Below are 19693 nucleotides of genomic sequence, written 5' to 3'. Positions count from 1 at the left end.
ATTGAGTCGATTAAATCTAGCCGTTGTATTAATTTATTTTTATGTGAAATGGAGTCGGTTAATTTTAGCCGTTGCATCGATCTAATTATCATATGAAATTGAGTCGATTAAATCTAGCCGTTGTGTTAATTTATTTCTAATCATGTGAAATGGAGTCAGTTAATTTTAGCCATTTTATATACATGATGAATAAGTTAGTTATTATGATGAGATTCCTGACGATCACTTGATGATTTTATTTAACAAATTATGAATCTTGAATTGATGCTTTGGAGAGAATGTTGTTTTAAATGTTCACAGGATGAAGATCAGAGAGAGAGGGGAAGCATTATGAAACGAGGTCATCGGAAGGGGATGGTCATAAGGTTCAGTCATCAGGAGTGATAGGTTTGACTTAAAAACCACCCTGGCAAGGTTATTAGGACTTGACAATATATTTCATGGTGGAACTGCATGAGCTATAAGTAAAAACAATATAAATATTAAAAATAAACAAAGTTCTTACCTTTAAGAAAATATCAAATAATAATATCATTTAAATATTATTTTATTCGCTTAACTATGATCATAGATAAATAATTATAAAGTGGCATCATTACATTAATTCATTAATCCAATTATGCCACCTTACAACTACGTACCTATTAACTAATCAAGAAAATAAGATAATATTAATAATATTAATTATTTAAAAACTCTTCAACTTCATTTCTTTTCATTTTATTTTCCCTCTTTATTTTTCTTTTCACCCAATTGAGTAAAGAATTCGAGTATGAATCTTGTAATGGCAGGGAACCCGTAAGGTCGGCTCAAAATAATATATGTTAGCTTTGTCGTGTATCGGCACCCATTCTGGTATTCGGCCTTCTCTCATTACGACTTTCACATTTGAAATTCCTTTGCTTTGTTACAGTGTTAATAGCATTCGATACTTTATTATTTGCATACAAAACAATTGCAGTCACCATGGGATTCTGAATAGGAGGCGTTTTAGAGTCAAGTGAAAGCCTTTCAAACTGTAGAACAGTGTGTCACGTAAGGAGGCGTTTTATTTTTCTTTCGTTTTTATTTACCTTGCTTAAGCAAAGTCGGCTGTGAGTTATTTCATTTAAGAGTTCCATGTTTCCAGACTTTATTACAAGCATGTCGTCTTCATTATGTTGTAGACCATTTGAACTTTCTTTTGAAGTCTGCCTTTACATCTATGTGTATTGTAGTAAGGCAAATACCATAGTTGGATACAATCTTTCTTGTCCAAAGTAATACTTTTAATTCAGTCGAATGTCTTAAAGTAATAGTTTACATTCAAATTTGCCAATCTTTACGAATAACCTCAAAAGTTCTTCATAAATTTTTACTTCTATTCATTTGAAAATATGATATAATGTCTGATAACTGAAATGAGAGCACCAAGGAGATCACCTGGCTAAATGCCAGAATGAGGCGATGAAGGTGCGAATTATACAAATAAAGTTAATTTGAAGGCACCAAGGAATCACCGGCTGATTTGGCCTGTTTATGGTGAGGAGGTGTAGATGAATTTGTTAACAACAAATATAAGAATGTTATCAGCAAACTATACAATAAATAATAAATTAATGCATTAGCTCATGCAAGATCCACTTCTGAAATAAGTTGTCAAGCTGAGTGGTGGAGATTAGGTTATAAACCCACATTTTGAAATCCTTGGCCAAGGTGGAATTAGGCAGGCTTGCCAGAACAAATTGATCTTGTTGTTGTCCAGACGCTTCAGTTATTCCGTCGGATAACTGTTGGGATCTCAACCCACCTGGATACTCTGATGGCTAGAACAATGAACATCCCAAGCCCGACCTCAAGGTAGGGAGGGCCATTCTATTAAAGTAGAACTTGTGGGGATAAGTAAAAAGTCCGCGGCTGGGAGGTTAAGCCTATGTTAATGTTTCTCCTCTCACCAAAACTAGAGCTTGAACAATCTATTAAGGAAGCTTTACACAAATCTGAATGCTCTCTATCAAATCTGTAACTTTAGTATTTCTTTTCAAGTTTATTAGTAATTTACTTTAAAGATAGATGTTTTAAGATTAGAACGTAGTTATCTCTGTTTTCCTTTCATTCGGTTGAATAATAGAAATAGATAAGTATTTATTTTTCATCTGAACAAGTATTTTATCAGTTATTGTTATCCATGTAATTCTTGATAGATTAGAAATGCAATTTAGAGTTAATTTCAGTTTAAACCGTTAATGGAAACTTTGTCATGTGAATGAGAAATAGAAACAGGGTAGTTTAATAATGAAATTTAGTTAGAAGAAACCAGTTGTTAAACAGTCTCCACTTACCTTGGCTTTCCCTGAAGACATTTCAAACTTGGGAGCTCAAAGATCTCCACTTGTTCCCATGTTGTGTCTTCTAGCTGAAGATTCTTTCTTTTTGCCAAATATTCTAGCATGAGCTTGTCTATTGACCTCTTCTCCCTTACATCAATGATGACATCGGGCTCCAGGATCAATTCCCCTTTCTCATCAAGGTGTAGTATGTTAGGAATTTAATGTTAGTGTTGACATAATTATAATGTTAGTTGTTATCACAACTCACATAACTATTACAGATGTGAGAATAAGAATTTGTTGAAGTCTATTTGCTTGTATATAGAGAGTTTAAAACAACACTTTGTAACTAGGAAATTCGTTTAGAGATTTTTGTATAAAATACTATGTGAGAATCCTATAAATTTGTAATATGGATTGAATGGAGATATACAAGAATAATAGAATATTATTATTATTGTGTAAAATTTTCAATCTGCCATTTTTTCCCATTATGGTATCAGAGCATAGGCATGATCAGAGGGATTAGGGATTTATTAGAATTGACTATATTGGGCTGTGGGACGTGGTCAATTATTGGAAGATGGGAATAACCTCTGAAATAAGAGCAGCTGTTTAGAATTTCATTTAGCAAAATATTAGAGTCTATAGCACAGTGAACAAGGGCCTCCCTCACCATACTAGAGACATAGAGGCGATGACATTATGTCTCAGCACATGATCTTGCTTGGGTGGCAGCTTCATCACAAGCAATTTATATGAAGTGGAATGGGTTATGAAGATGGGTTCACTGATTTCTTATATTGAAGGAGATTGCTTTAGAAATATGAGTAGTCCGCACTGATAAGATTTTGAGATCTTGTTCAAGTTTTTCTGCCGTGAAGCTATTCAAAGACTAGTGTTTTCTCCTGATCGTTCTTTTCCAGTAGGAGTTTCTCCTTGTGTGAAGCTGTTTTCTCTAGTTAACTATGCTGTGAGTTCACACGGACTGCAAGGTTGTGTGGAGGCACGAACATTCGTATAGAGAGAGAGAAAGTGACATAAGCAAGCCAGCTGTAGTTGGATGGTAGATTCAACATTCGTTGTTTGTTCGAGCACACTATTGGAGTCACATGCCAGCATCTGATTGGTGAAAGAGTCTGTACATTCTACTCGTAGGTGGTTTTGGTTAAGTCGCATTTTCTGGTTGTATAGGCTCAATTTCATGACTTAATGAGGTAAAAATCAATAAGGGCCCATCGATTACAAACAACTTGATCATTTTTTAATCGATTGCTTGAACAATATGATTTGTGTCTAATTAGATTTTATCACACAGTTTTAAACTTCTTATTGTTTTTTATAGAAATTTATAATTTGAGTCAAAGTAGTAAAAATATTGTATGATGTCAAAGCGAAGGTGTCATTCAAGAGTCATTATTGTTCATAATAATGATGATTAAAAAAGTGTCATTATTTTATTTGTAATTGGATGCTTTTTTGATTGTATGTGACATCCATTTTTTCTTGGGATCGGGGTGGATATTAGTTATAAGGAGTCTTGTTATAGTTTAATATCAGGTTGTGTTAGTTTGAATAGGGTCAAGTAGTGTTTTTTTAAATGGAGAAAAATAATATATTGACAGAAAAGTTTCCAGGTTCAGATTTCTGCACTTGCAGATCAAGTTAGAGTTGATCCTTATTGAAAAGGATTTGTGGGAGTTGAATAAGTCGCATCTCGCATTGTAGGGGTGGTAATAATAATCAACGCTCTTTTCCCATTTCTAGCACGGGCTTTTTCAGATTTGTGATATGTATGTTGAATAGTGGCAAATAAAATCACCAGAGTAAGTTAGTTCAGGGATATTGTAAGGGTTTGTGGGAGGATCCAGAAAACTATATGAGGTGGACTGTTGATAGGTTCTTGTTCACATCAAGGTTTTTGGTAAGCATGTTTACACCAATGGAAGACGAGAGACTTTGTTTGAATCAAGATTGTGAGTCACAAGAGCTCGTGTACTGCAGTTGAAAGTGCTAAGGTGGAGAATATGGACATTGTCAATATTGTAAACAGTTAGGAGAGCAACTGACTACAAAAATCCTTCAGACTTCTTGAAGTATGGTTGGCCGCTGATAAGTTCTCTGGAAATGAAAGCAGAATAAGTTCTCGTATGTAGGTGATTATGTGCAAGAAGATCTAGATAAAAGTATGCAGACCTAAAAGTATGCATAGACATACAATTCTGTTTCCAAGTTATGTGATGATCATTCTCTCCATGTTCACTCTAAAGGGGGGATGTTAGGAATTAAATGTTCAGTGTTAACATAAATTAATAACTTGAGTTGTTATCAGAACTCATATAACTATTACGGATGTGAGAATAATTATTTGTTAAAGTATTTACATATTATCATATGATCAAACCCCACCCTTATTTTTAGGCAATCATTTTGTGTCTGGGGGAATACTTGGAGGTAAGGTTTGCACTTATGGAAATGCATGAATCAAATCCCATGCCTATGTTTCACAAATAGGGCAGCTTCAGATATTGATTGTCTGTTAACACTCTACAATCCTTCATCAAGAACTTGTCTGTCTTATCTTGATGAAGGAATAAAAGCTAAACATAGTTTTATCCAAAAATGTTATAAATCAACATAGATCTGTACGTATAATCATAGGCGTGCACGAATAGCAGAGTAAGTGCTCTCTATGAAGCTTCCCACTTTCCAGAACTTTGATTTGTTTTGGACTCTAACATAATGTCTATTCGAATGTTGCTTCAGCCTTTAAGTTTATGATATAGGTTATCTGTTATTAGATCTCATGTGCTTTTATTGAGAAAATTAGTCACAACTCTTTTTGACTTGTTTTTAGGGAAAATAGGTTAGCTTGCTCAAATCTTTTTTTCAGAAGATTATATAACTTTTTATTGATTGGTAATCGTTTTTGATTGGAGCTATGAACCTGTGGGGTCACCTTTGGTGATTATATCTCAAAGTACGAGGCATTAGCACCTCTCATATTGGTCTCGTGCTGTAGCATCAATAGATCCTTATGTCTCTCCTCCTTATCGCTCCTTATGTCTCTCTATTCAGCCACCAACTCATCTCGTAATGTTTTTGACTGCCAATACCCTTATCTTTCCATGGCCAAGAGAAATTCCTTATCCCTCCATCCACCTTTTATCTCCTATGCTTGGCATCAACAGTCAAAGCACTCCTTCTATCTCCAAACAGCGTGCACCCATTGCCTCTCCAATACTGGCAGCATGGATCTATACCCCCGTACCTGTACATCTGACAGCCATCTTTGTGAGCACATTCCAGTCAGCAGCTAGGGTGAGAACCAGCAGGCATCACAACCAGCATCAATAGTGAGAATCAGTCAGCATCAATGGTGAGAATCAGTGGGTCATTCCTCTTCATCCAGCGGGCAAGAATACCATGAACAGCAGCACTACTAGACACAGGCAGTGGGAACATCTTGGGAACTCTGCAAGCAAGCACAGGGATGATTGGTGAGGCTCAACCTCATGACCGGCCTTTCAACTGGGATCCTGAGTTGCTGTCAGGCTGTGGGGTGAACCCAGAAAATTACATAAATTAGTTCAAACTGGATTTTGCTGTGGAATCTGATCTAATAAACTTCAAAATTAAGATAAGGGCCTTAGTTCCACAAATGTTTGTGAGAAGGAACTAAAATCAATGGCCAAATTTGATCTGAATAAATAAAATAGCAATAAAAGATAAATAATAAGTCTTGGTTCATGCATTATTTGTTATCTTTTGTCTGCCTTCATCAATCTCATTGAACCGGGGTCATTGCTGCACAGTAACTTCATTGTAGTTTTTGATGAATAGGTTTATGTGCATTTCCTTCTGAACAGTGATAGATGGGGAAACAACGTAACATCAAGGATGGAAATTATTGTGAAAAAAACAAGCTGCTGCATAGTGCTCATTGATCTGTTGTCTGCTATGTCTAATCAGTAATCTGTTATATTGCACTAATCTGTTTTATTGCATTTTGTTCCATTTTTTTTGTCTATGCCTGTTAGACTCTTCTGTGTACTACCCTTGATTCTTATCGGTTACTTGAAATGAGAATGATAATACACCAATTATAGGATTAATGAATGGATTTGAATCTCAATATAAATGTCAATTCTTTAAAATGTTTGGTATAGCATTTGAAGCAAGGTTGCACAGGTATTGGGTACTTAGGGTACTGGTACTGGTACCAGTACAAGTACAGCTATTTTTCAAAATAGGGGACTGGGGTAGGACTGGGGTACTTGGTTATGTCAATTTTTTATTTAAGAATAATTTAATATTTATAGAAAATCTGAAATAATGAGTCATGACAATGGTTTTTCGAGACAGAACAGCAATAAAGATTGCAAATGTAATGTATTGTTTTCAGTTTCAGATTTGCTATATGTTTTGTAATAAATGTTTAGATGCATAACAGAGAAGGAAGATTTTAAACATGAACAAGATCATAAATCATATGACAATGATATATTACAAATGATAGACTTCCGACTTGAACAGTGATAAAGTTTACTATTAATCAGTATTGTATCAAAGTTTCAAACTTTATGTATTGATTTAAGCTTGATAAACAATGAGCTGATACACAAACAAAAATCCGAAAAAAAAAAAAAAAATCTTAATCAAGGTCCTTAGTTATGATGCTCTCCATTGAGAACCCGGTATGCGTACCAGGGGTGTGGGTACACATACCCATGCAACCTAGATTTGAAGTATTTAGTAACAGAAAGTTACAGATTTACTTTCTATACCTTATAACTAAACAGAATTCCTTTTTATACTTACAATTTCAGTTAATGTGTCTGGAAAACTACCATTCAGCAATTTTTCGCAGTGACTTGTGTTTGAATGAGCTGTGCTGAATTTTACATTATTCAATAAATTTTATATATGTTAATGTGAAGAAATTAGATAAGATATTTTCAATGACAAGACTGTTGTTTAATCCATGTGTAGTACAAGCTTGGCTCATGGTTGGCAATAATTTGCTGTGCACAGTCGCTGGCAAATATGAGAAATATGGAAAATGACTTGAAGCAAATTATCATGGCTATGACGTAAGTTCTGAATGCTTTATCTTTTTATATGACCATACTTATCTAAGTCCATCTTATTTCAACAAAATTATTATATCAAAAGGCACTTTTAGAATGTTTACATATATAGTAATGTCAGTTTTTGATGATGTAATAAGTCTTTATTACAGATTCTATTGCGAATAAACAAATTTAGCCAATGTCCTGGGGTATCCAATCAAGAGTTGGATGCAAAATATCTGTATGGTTTATTTTCAGTTTGATAATGCCGAATCACTTCCCACACTTTCTTACAATGTTAATGCATAAATGTGTTTGAAGTTAATGTGGCTGTTGTGGACACTACCACGGGGTGGGTGTCCACGAGCATTGGGTGCTTACAAAGACAATATGAAAATAGTAATCCTTCTTTTTTGTATTGCAAAAGGATTCGGGTTTGATTTTATGGTACTGCATTTGTAATATAAGATTTGTTGAGAGATAACTGGATTGAAATTGGAGCAAAAAATTCGCTATGAAGTTTCACAAAATAAATTAATTAGATGCGAGAAGAAAATGATTTAATAAGTAAACCTTTTCTGGAAGCAAGTAAGAAAACTCTGGTCTGCTTATAACCAATAAAACAAACAATGCAAGGTCAGAGCAACGTGTTTCCCAATTTTGAACACAATTGCATCTTTTCATTCTAAATTATGTCCTTATTACAATATCTCTTGACAAATGTATTGGCGAGGAGATTTCTCTAGGAATATTTATCTTTGGTTTATCATAAAATATAAAACAATCATAAAATTCCTATAAATATTTATCTTTGGTTTATTCAATTTTTTTTAAAACAATCGGAAAATTCCTGTAGCAAATCTATCTATGCTGTTTGCATGGCTTTATTTGTTTTAATTCCATAAAGGATGCAGCAGGCAAAACTAGAAACAATGAGAGACATTCTTTTTTCGGAGTCCATAATAGTGTCCAAGAGTTTGGATGTTTATTGTGTCAGTTTTTTTGTATCTCAACTACCCATCCTGGTAATGGATCATGGAGTATGATCCAGAACATTGAGTTTTAAAAAAGTCGCAGACAACATCCAGAAGCACTTATAAAGTAGAACCAATTTATAACTTTATTTTGTGGAAACTTATCCTATTGTTGGATGACATTTTCTCTTTTTTGATTGATGAGTTACCATTACAAGGTGTTATATGGCATAGATGCGACAGTTGAGGGGTATCTCTATTGTCATCTTTGCCAAAGATTTGTAACTGCCACCATCTGGGAGACATTGGCTGTGGGCACTTTTGGCTAGTGGTTAGAGATATTAATATATATTGATCAGTGAAGGCCATGGCCATAAATTTTATTAATTTTTATCCTAGTACAGACTGACTCACTAAGGGCACCAGGAGGAAAGAATCAGCCGGAGAAAACCTCCTGGTGTTGCCCCAAAGATGGAATTCCTACAAATTCCTGTTATCACAGCATTTCAATGAGGGAGTTGACCTCCTCTTTTACAGAAAAAAGCTCCACTACTAATTTGATTTATATCTTACATCCACCCCTTTGCAACTTTGGGGTTTATATGAAAATAGTAAGACTTATATAACCTCTTACATGCAAACTTTTGGATCTTCAATAAAAATACTTACCCTTGTATTGCAGCGGTTGCAAAGCTAAAGATTCTGATGGATTCCTTGTCTGCCTTTGTGTCCAATCTTGCTACAGTGAGCTACCCAATAAATTGTATTTTCGATCCTATCCAAAGATCCTGTTTCTTGAAAAGACCAACTACAACTTACTTCTACCAACTTGAATCTTTTGTTAGTTCATATAATACAACATCCAAACTGATAATGACAAAGATGCATAAAATTGAATTTCAGAACCATTTATTCTGTATCCTTAATTCGTCTGTTTACCATTTCCTGATTTGCTATTAAATTCTAGTTAGTCAATATCAATACAGATTTCGTCCAAATAAATCTATTTGTGTCAAACACTAATTATCTTTAAGTGAGTTAACCCAAAACCTGTTAAGGATACAGAATCATAGAGTGACAATTACATGAAGATTTACAAAATGCACATCACCATATTCCTGAAAGTCAATTATCTTGACAGAAGCGAGTATGACTAAATTTCTTGGATTACTCCAACCCCATCATCAAACTGTCTATAATCATTAGATTGAGATAATAACCATCTAAATATGTCACAGAGACAATTTAAACTGGTAAATGGTGTCCCTGTTCTAACATTTCCTTAGCACAGAATCATACCAAGCGCTTGACCTTAAAAGAATGAAAACCAAAGATCATATAGAACATTCAAAGGATATATGAACTGGAGATGTAAAAGGAGATTTACCAAGTAAAAACTAACAAAAATCACATAAGTATCAAACAAAAAACAAGAGATAAAGGAAAGAGAACCATTGATGAGAGAAACTAGCCCAATAAGAGAGTAACATATAAAAAACATATGTGATATATCATGTCCGTATACCAGTCTACCTCCTTTAAACTGTACTTAAGAACCAGAGCAGAATATATTTAAATTGTACATACCTATGCTAGCAAACCAAAGCCAAACGGGAGTAAGACCTGAACCAAGCCAAAAACCAGACCAAGACTATGGCTACAAAAGGGACAATAGCAACACTGGTCTGAGCCAACAAACCCTAAGCATCATCCTCATCTTCCTGGCCAACTTTATCCTCTGTCATGAACTGCTCAAGCCAGTTCCCAACTCCATCATTCCTTGTGTTCATGATTCCAAGGAGGAAAACAAAGTTCCTCTTGATTGTCATTATTGTTCTCCTAAACTGACAGAAATTCTCATCGATGAGAATGGGAGACAACTGAACAATAAACCTTCTCACCTGGAAGTCCCTGCACCTAGGCATGGTCAAATTTGCATTGGTATTCTTAAGGACTAAATCCAGCTCTACTAAGAGATGTTCTTTGAAAAGGCTTCTGCAAACCTCTGTAATGGATGCCTTTTCTTGCTCTACTTGCAAAGCTGTGACAATTTACATGCTAACGATATCTGTGTTTGTCTTTGGCTGTTCATCTATTGAAGAGAATTCTCTACCAACAATCCTAAACACCAACTGAATTATGAGGTTATGTTTGATCCTCATGATTTTCTTCGACCTCCCAACAGTAAATGCGACCCAAAAGGACACCTTTTGCTTCCCAGGCTTCATTCTGATTACAGTGTACATTTTACATAGAAAAACTTAGGGGAACAACCATCTACAGAAACTACCAGTAAATAATATAAAAGTCTGGAGCTTGAAGAATCTGGAAGCCTCTAGATCTAAGAGCACGTGAGTAGATTTTGAAATCTCACGGTGAAAATATGATTACCACTGTAATCTTTTAGATGACACCCACCCTTGGCGCAGAAAGAGGGAAACAAAAATGAAGCCAAAAAACCAAAAAAAGCCTAAGAAAACCTAAAAACTAAAAAGATATATAAATACATATATGTGTATATATATCTCTATGTATATTAAAAACCAGAGAAGAAACAAGAAGGAAATAAACAAATCCAAAGAAAATAAGAATAGACAACAATAAACACACACACACACACATATGTATATATATATAACATCCTGAAATATGAACACAAATGAATAGAGGAGAAAATATGAGAAACTAAAAGAAAAACCAAGGAAAAGATAGAGAAAAAGTGTCATGCCCAAAATTTGGGGCCAAAAACACAACAACAATTTTAAAAAAAAAGTTAAATAACTACTAAGTTATGGATGGTTGACCAAGAGTTTGAAATGAGTTTTGATTACGTTTCATTTAGATGTAGAGTTGACATCTCATACGTATTGCACCATTTTGAATCCTTAGGTTCTAGCGCTACAGGAACACCTAGATCAGGTTACATAATTTGTTTGGTTCAATTCTAGTTAAACTGTGACATCATATCTAAGAAGCTTTTGGGTTCCAAGTTTTTTAAGTTGAATACGATATAGTTGGGTAGAATACAGTAAGGTTAGGTTCGCATGCTTCACTTCCCGTCATGAGGATGAAATTACACTACAACATTGCCACATTCGGATTTAGCACCAATTAACAGCTTAAATCACCATGCTTAACTATATTGCATTGCATATCATTTGATTGGGTCACTAGCATGAGTTACAATGGTTATGATTCAATACCTTATCCTCATTACATGATACTAGTTCAATCTACTGGAGGAACTAATTCTGTTTGACCTCTCACCTTAGCACTTGATCCTGATTATCAACATGACCCAATAGAACCAATTTAAACATTAAATACCAATCATAAGTCTGACTAGGACTTGCATTTAATCATGTAACTTTATCTTAACACAACCATCAAGTGTCTAGTCAACCTCTAACCTATAACACCTTTGATTATTGCAGGAGCACTTGCTAACCTAATGATACCATCTAACCAAAACTTTAATAAAATTATAATCAAACAAAAATTTAGTAAGAATACTATAATGAAAAATAAATAAAATAAATCTCTGCCATGTATACATATACATATATTCAAACATAGAAACACAAGTTACTTCACTTTTCTTCTAACTCTATTTAACTCTATCACCTTCCTAAATATCTAAAGACCAATAACTCATATTAAACTTTATCAAACTGCTAAATTTTAATTACAATCATAAAATGCCAATCCAAATAAAGCAAGAGCTACTTAATAAAACTTAAGCACTAATTGCTAACTTGTATTTAGTCAATCCTAAGAATCTCTTAAGTCTTACTTAGCAACTAACCTTTCAATCTAAAAATTCATTAGTCTACTCATCTTTTAACACATGAATGGTCAATGTTAATTACTCCCCACAACCTAGGAATTTAAAAACAAATAGTACAATACCAAAAAAAACTTCACTAACTTTAAACTCCTACTAACTATCTTAATTACTGATTTCCTAAACATCCACTAATCTTCCCACGACTAACTACCTAAGCACCTACCTAAAACAGGCCACTTGGCCACTTGCCCTTTCTCTTTCCAAGGATCCTTGGAGTGCTTCCCCAAGTCTTCTATGCGCTGCCCAAGACAGACAAACGCTGCCTAAGGAAGCATGTCCTTCCTCCTTCCTAGCATGCATGCCTTTACGTGAGCCTTTAAGGAAGATGGGATGGTATAAAAAAGAAACTATGTTTTAATATTTTTTTGAGTTTGTCGTTTCAACAAAGGCTGCCCAAGACCATGTGAGGCAAGGATGTAAAAGTCAAGGAAGCATTGAAGTCCTCCTTAAACACATGGCAGAGCTTTTTGAGGTGTTAGGAAGGGTTTAGACAAGTGGAAGTGAGGTGGAAGGTGGGATAAGGGATTGGGTAGTCTTAGGAGCCAATGAAAATAGTTATGATATTTTTCTAATTTTTTTTTCAAAATTTCATAATTACATAACTATTATTTAAAATGATGTAAAAAATATTGAAGGGAATCTTTTCAGAATATGCTGTGTTATAAAGGGAAATTAAATTTTCCCATACAAAGGGCAGAGAGCATTTTTGCTCTAAAGAGATGTTTTTTTTTTCAAGGTCTATATATTTTTTCGAAGTGTTAGATTCTCTAAATTATTTACATATCCAAAGGGGATTTTTTTTTTCCCTAGGTAGAATTATAGCATAGTGTTTGATGTAATATCTAAGCATTTGAGTAGGAATATTTTTCTTTTCAATAATTACGAAAATACAAAGAAATACCAACTAATTAAAATCGAACTTCCTTAACACAGTTTGAAACCAAATTTCATAACTTAATATAGCATCATTTCATCTAATCATTGTTAATCATATGCATACTATTTGAATTATAAAAAATGCCATATGAAAAGAAATTGCTGATTTTTTTCAACATACATGGGCTAGCCACTTCTCATTCATTTTATTCAATCACCTAATTCAAAGACTCCATTGGGAAAGAACCAGGGAAGAAACTCCGACATCATGGTAATTTCGAAAATAAGTTTCACAATGAAGTTTACAACGGGATCACTATCCCAAGGAGAAGTCTCCAAGACCTCTAAATCAAAATTCGAAACCTTGAATACAGATTGGCTCCATATCATGGTAACCATTACGAAATCTGCAAATCACATCAAGATGGAGAATCGAAAAATGACCAGGAGACAGACAGATTTAACACAAGGACACATACAACCAAATACTCCCATCCTAGGTTTGCACAATAGGTTCATTATCGAACCAGACTAGGAAGAAGGTGGATTTTTCCAAGGGAGGAGAGGGAGGATAAGTCAGTCACAACACCATAACAGATGCCCCTTTTGAGGCTATAATCACAAGAACTTCCGTTCTTTCACTTTTTAATTTTCAAAACACAAAATGGTTTGTATTGACGAGTGGGGGCCCATATCACCCTGCTCTCTCCCTCTTCTCGTCATGAGGAGAGACTCTGCACTGCCCGGAGTCCAATTGAAGCCCTCCTCCCATACATGACCACTATTGCCCTATCCGAGGGTGAGTAATGCCAACACAACCCTTATAGTTTCCCTTATAAAACAAAATGTAAAACATGAAAAGAAAACAATTAAGAAACCCATCACAATCCCATTACTTACATGTTTCATCATACATACTAATATACACATATGCAGAAAGCCTACTTAAGCAATAAAACACAACATGAAGACACAAACTTGAAGGATTCCTACCTTCACAAATGGTTATGGCAACTGAAATTTTGAGAAGAGTTATCTCTTCTTCCTTCTTCAATCCTGACTTTACTCTCTAAATGTAGAGATTGGGTGAATACTCTTCAACCCTCAAATTTGCAACTAAATAGGCTCTTAACTCAACCATCTAAAAATTGCAATAACTCCTGACTTGACTAAGGGCTTCTACGGTCTTCTAACTTAATTCTATCATTAAGACAAATTTTATTGTGGAGTATAAACTTGTCAAACTCATGATGAAGTTCCAATTTTCGCACTAAAGTAAAAATGAGATATTTGAGTGGTCACAAAAGTCAACAGAACGGTCTAGAGGGGTGGAAAATGCCCCCAACCCATACATATATCCCTTAGGCACGTTGTTTTCATTAATTTTAGCCTCTAGGGTCATTGTTGGGCTTATTAATTGGCTTGAAATATTTGGACTTTCTAAAAACCCTAGGAATGCAAACTTACCACAAACCCTAATTAGGGTAATTAATCCAGGTTACCAACTAATTAGTCTTAGGTCACTAACTTAGTGCATTTCAAATTATTAGGTTACTCGACTAACCTTAATTATCATGTTGATATACATATACGAATTACGAGTGTCAAGTGACACTATAAGATCATTGTTACAAAAAATTAAACACTTTACGATTATAGAGTGATACACATTAAAATTATGATACAAATAAAATACGAAACAACGGGGTTTGCGTCGTTCATTAGACCCAACCCTGGGTTTCACAAACTGTACATAGGGTCGAGTTCTGATTCTTCGTTAGATTTCTCAGCTAATAATCTTACACACTGAATTCACACATCAGTAGTTTGAGAAAAATCACATGCATATATTTAAAACTCATTCGGGTAATCACATAAATCAAAACAACAATCTTTCATATAAATAACTATTATCTCATTTTTGCTCATATATTTAACCATTAAAATTTGCATAATTAGTATAACCTATTCGCTAATTCCAAACAAAATACTAGAATTATCATCATTAGGCATGCATACATTTAGACATCATAAACATCATCAATAGGGCATAGTGAACTATCTGAATGCATATAACGTAATCATTAAGGTACCATAATCGACACCATCATCATAAGGTGAAACACCTTGTATTATTGTTAGTGAAATTTAATGTTTAACCAGTGGAGATAATGTAGTAGTTCTTGAATCACGGAGTATTTAAAACATGAACATATCAACTAATCTCAAATTCCATTAGGACATCTAAACCATAAAACATTACTTCATATGCATTCCAATCTCCTATGACAGATTTAATAGAGAAATTCATATTTAATAAGTAAATGTGAGGAGAGACCTTACAAAAAGAAAACAGAGACGTAGGGTAAAGAGGAGATAACTGAACTATACTGACTGAATGCGTTGTAACCTGGGTCAATCCCAGAATATATTCATTTTGAAAGGCTTGTATAAGTGTAATACAGTAATGCTGAAGCTAATATGTGATCCGTTGATGCTCATGTACTGCATATCTGTGATTATATCAAGAGTAACAATCTTCTTTCAATTGCTAAAGTAGTCTTAACCTGATACTAAACTCTGCTTCGATAGAATTAATCTGAATGAGACTGACAAAGTTCTGTCTGTAACCTTCTCATCATTTCATTAGATCCCCTATTCTTTCAATGATTAATCTACCTGTGCCTTAATTAGGCAACTTATCAACCTCTCTATTGCCTTCCTTATAAATCTGATTATTCTTAATATCACTAAAAAGTTCCGACAGCTCCAATGCTCTTCCCAATCTGGAGTTAAACTTCCAATTCATGGTTTGTTTAGTCCTTCCAATTTAATTTCTAACTTCTCGTTTCCTAAATCCTAACAAATAGTAATCCTTCGATTAGGGCATCTGTTTCCTTAATATTGTTAGTAACTCTTCCTATGGGCTTTGCAATACTTGCACAAACATTGCCATCCAAATGATGCACTATGCATCCTATTCCCGCATCACCTAGATTGTCCCTAGATGCTCTGTCAAAATTTAATTTATGCCAACCATGTTGAGGGGGTTTCTATTTGCACTGTTCTCTTTCCTTTCTACACTTTGACCCTCCTTTTTCAAACTGAGGAACTGTTTTGTAACCCTTGCCAATCCCTCTTAATTCTACTATCTCAACAAGTAAACTTATTATCTAGCTTCCTTTTGTTACTAAGTCTGTTACTAACTCCTTCCACTATTGCTGCTTCTATCTCATTAAGGAGAGTTTTTGTCTCCATTTTCTTTTCACAAAACAACCTTCTATTCCTTTCTTTCCAGATGTCCTATACTAGAATAGAGGGAACAATTTTCCAAATGACATTGTGTAGGGTATTCGTACCAATCTTTGGCCAAACTTTATGTGTATCCAAAAGGTTATTTGCTAGTGCTGTTTTCCAATTCAAATTATTGCACAACCACTGCCAACATTCCATAGTGAAAGAACAATTCAATAATAAGTGATCTACTGTTTCTTGGTGGGACTCATACGATGAATAACTAGATGGCCACGTAGCCCTTTCCAAATGGATAAATAACCCAGTTCAACTACACTACTCACAGATTGGTTATCTGAATTGAGCAGCTATCCATCCTATTGTAAGGTTCATTTAACATGTCAACCCAAGAGTGTAAATTTGAAATGGTTATGCACAATATATGCACCAAGTTTCTATTGGGGACATGCTAACTATTGCTGAAAGGGAACAATGCAGGAAAATGAATGCTTGGATGTTAACCTATCTGGTTACCATCTATCAAAGTATAAATAGCATAAAACTACTCTGTAGGAAACTACTTTACTTGCTTGAGCTGCAGGAATAGACACAAGACCTATTTCCTTGTGGCTGCAAGAATAGACAAGTGACCGAAAAACTACTATAGCAACTGTAAATAAATAGTAAAAATACAAAGGATCACTCACCAAGTGGGCCCCCTTGGCTGAGTGAATCTGAGTTCTTCAACGCACTATAAGCTCAGAATAATCATTGCTTTGTTCATATGACATAAAATGATTATACATAGTACTTGGAAACCGTGGAAATTAGATTGCTTAAAATAGTTGCATTAATATGAACCTATTGCTGACTGATCTCTCCCTAGCTAACCTCTGAAGAGTCTTCATGAACTTATTTATACTAAAACTTACAACTAACTAACTACAAACTAACCGACCACCACCTCCAACAAAATAGATGGGTGTAGTTATTACAATAAAAGCAGAAAAGAGATATAATATCAACAAGGAAGAAACATTCTTCTCTCTTATCTACAAGAGAAAGTATAGGACAATCACTCCCTAGATTTATTTCACATTGAAACATTACTGACCGCTTCAACTGGAATGTAGGCAAATCAGTTGGGTCTTCAACACTGTCCTCGTTTTCACCACTGGCTATAGTATGTCTTGTTGAACTTGGATTAGCAATTTTGTTTTGCTCATTGAGTTCAGGAATTTACTATTGACTAAATTTTATTGTAGAATTGATTTGAACTTTCATTTGAAATCGTCTATGTCATCTCTCAAGGAAGAGGACAATTTTTTTTTAAATTTAAATTTAAATCATTTGACTATTTACTTACACAATATATCCATTAAATGGATAATGGCTTTGACTGTTTGCTGCTGATACATTTGTTTTACAGAGTCAAACACCACCCTCATTCACACCTATAGCCAATATAAAAATGTATTCTCCCCAACTTATCTTTATAATTTTTTTATTGTTTTAATACTTATAATCATTTTTTTCTGTAAGAACCAACTACCAAACACAGTAATAAATTATTAAAATAACATTAGTAAATATCTGTAAATTGACATTTAAACATAAATTTAACAATATTTTTTATACTCATTTTACTCTTTTTTACTGAACATATTGCTTACAAAGCTCTTTGAGCACTTTATCCTTGTAGTCTTCTTTTATTGGACTTCTGGGAAAAAAAACTAAAGTATAATATTATGTTCCACTCACATTGTAGAATTGTGGTTTATCCATGCTTGTCTATATTTTTCCTTTGCTCATCGCATAGTAGACGACTTGTAAAAGATGATAGTCCGTATTGCATCTTAAAAATCAATTAAGAACAATGTCACTTTTTAAAATAGCATAGGAAGTTCTAGCTTGTGTGTTTTAAAAGTTGAAATGCAGTGCTGACATTAACATAATGTACTATGCTAAAATTTTTTATTCTGGGGCTTAACAGTGTTAAAGGTAAGTTATTTGTGCTATTGCCTATTAGAAATCCCTTAAACAGTTGGAAGAGTTTGAATATGTGAAACAAAATCTTCTTGTTGCCTAGTTAGTTTTCATTTTGTTTAGTAATTGTTTGGCAAATGCAATTGTTATTTCAGGTTTGCTATCATGGGACTAGTCTCCACTTACTTTGGACATGCTCGACAAGGTCAAGTTCAAAGCTGACTTGGCACAAGGGAGCATATTAATATCTAGTTCACATCCATAATAATTGTTTTGTGGGATATTTGTGACATCGATGGATCATTGATTGGCAATTTGATGTGAAGATTTAAACGCCCCCATAATCATAACCATGTTAACAGTTAATGGTACTCAGTTCAGTTATAAAATTTGCCACTCAATTTCTTTTTAGTGATATTGAGTCATTGGATGAGTACCTTCAATTTTATGCTAATTTTGTAGAGAAATAATCATATTAATTTTCCATTTTTTATGAGGATTCCATTTTTTTATGTGATATTGAGTCATTGGATGGGTACCTCCTATTTCATGCTAATTTCATACATAAATAAATATGTTACCATATCTTTTTTGAATCAGTGCACGAGTGCATTTAATATTGAAAAATGCTGTACTTAAAATTGCTCAATATAAAAATTATCCTAATAATTTATTCTCTTTGCGAGAGTTGCTTTATTCATCACACAAGGGAAATACTTATCAACACTTTCTAATGGTTTATCTAATTGATCTACAACCCCTTCCATCATGATATTTGAATACACAAATTGCAATTATTTTAATCAACTCCTTTCAACGTCCATGTCAGCTTGGAAGGTGCTTTTATTTATTCATTTAGTACCTATATCAGTCACCCAAGATCTTATGAGTTGTTGCTCTAAAAGAAAGTTTGCACAAACTCATTTTAGTTGCTTTTCTCCAAAAAGTATTAAAATCCTTGTCTTAATAATTGTATGACATTTTTGGAATGTCCACTATCACATAAATGTTTGCCCACATATTTTTGTTGCTGGGGGACAACAGCCACCATTTATTGTTATTATTAGAGGCCGTTTTCAGCAATAATTAATTAATTATATTCGTAAGATTTCAATATGACTGTCTTCCGTGAAGTTTAGTTTATGGTACTTGCAAGTTTTGGTGCACTGGCTATTTGCCCCACTTTTTGCACTGGCCTTATAGCCCATGCCATATCAATAGCCTGACATCCTGCCAATACAAAGTCTTTGGCAGAAAAGATTGTGGTAACCACATAAAAAGAAACCAATATAATCAATGGTGGATCTCTTAATTGTTGCAAATTGCAAAAAGATCTGATTACTATTGGTGTTCCTTGTCACTAATGAATGGATTTGATTGTCATTGAAAGAAAAT

The 19693-nt window shown here is 34.1% G+C and overlaps 1 protein-coding gene across 2 annotated transcripts in view; it reads left to right on the top strand.

Moving 5' to 3' along the window:
- Nucleotides 1-18709, top strand: part of LOC149542446 (asterix-like protein) — a 42973-nt gene extending 24264 nt beyond the window's left edge. The window contains exons 2-3 of one of the 2 annotated variants that reach the window (XM_089797391.1): nt 7344-7402; nt 18454-18709. In XM_089797391.1, the coding sequence (XP_089653517.1) occupies nt 7344-7402; nt 18454-18520 (126 nt within the window). In that variant the 3' untranslated portion in view covers nt 18521-18709. Of the gene's footprint in view, nt 1-7301; nt 7403-18453 lie in introns of both variants that reach the window. The other variant, XM_089797390.1, reaches the window with a different exon arrangement.
- Nucleotides 18710-19693: the final 984 nt, after the last annotated feature.

The sequence above is a fragment of the Cupressus sempervirens genome, chromosome 8 (assembly GCF_028749045.1).
Source record: "Cupressus sempervirens isolate cs-2001-9-10 chromosome 8, ASM2874904v1, whole genome shotgun sequence".
Classification (NCBI taxonomy): domain Eukaryota; kingdom Viridiplantae; phylum Streptophyta; class Pinopsida; order Cupressales; family Cupressaceae; genus Cupressus; species Cupressus sempervirens.
Note: the sequence above shows the minus strand (reverse complement) of the source record. Positions and strands in the feature narration are given on the sequence as shown.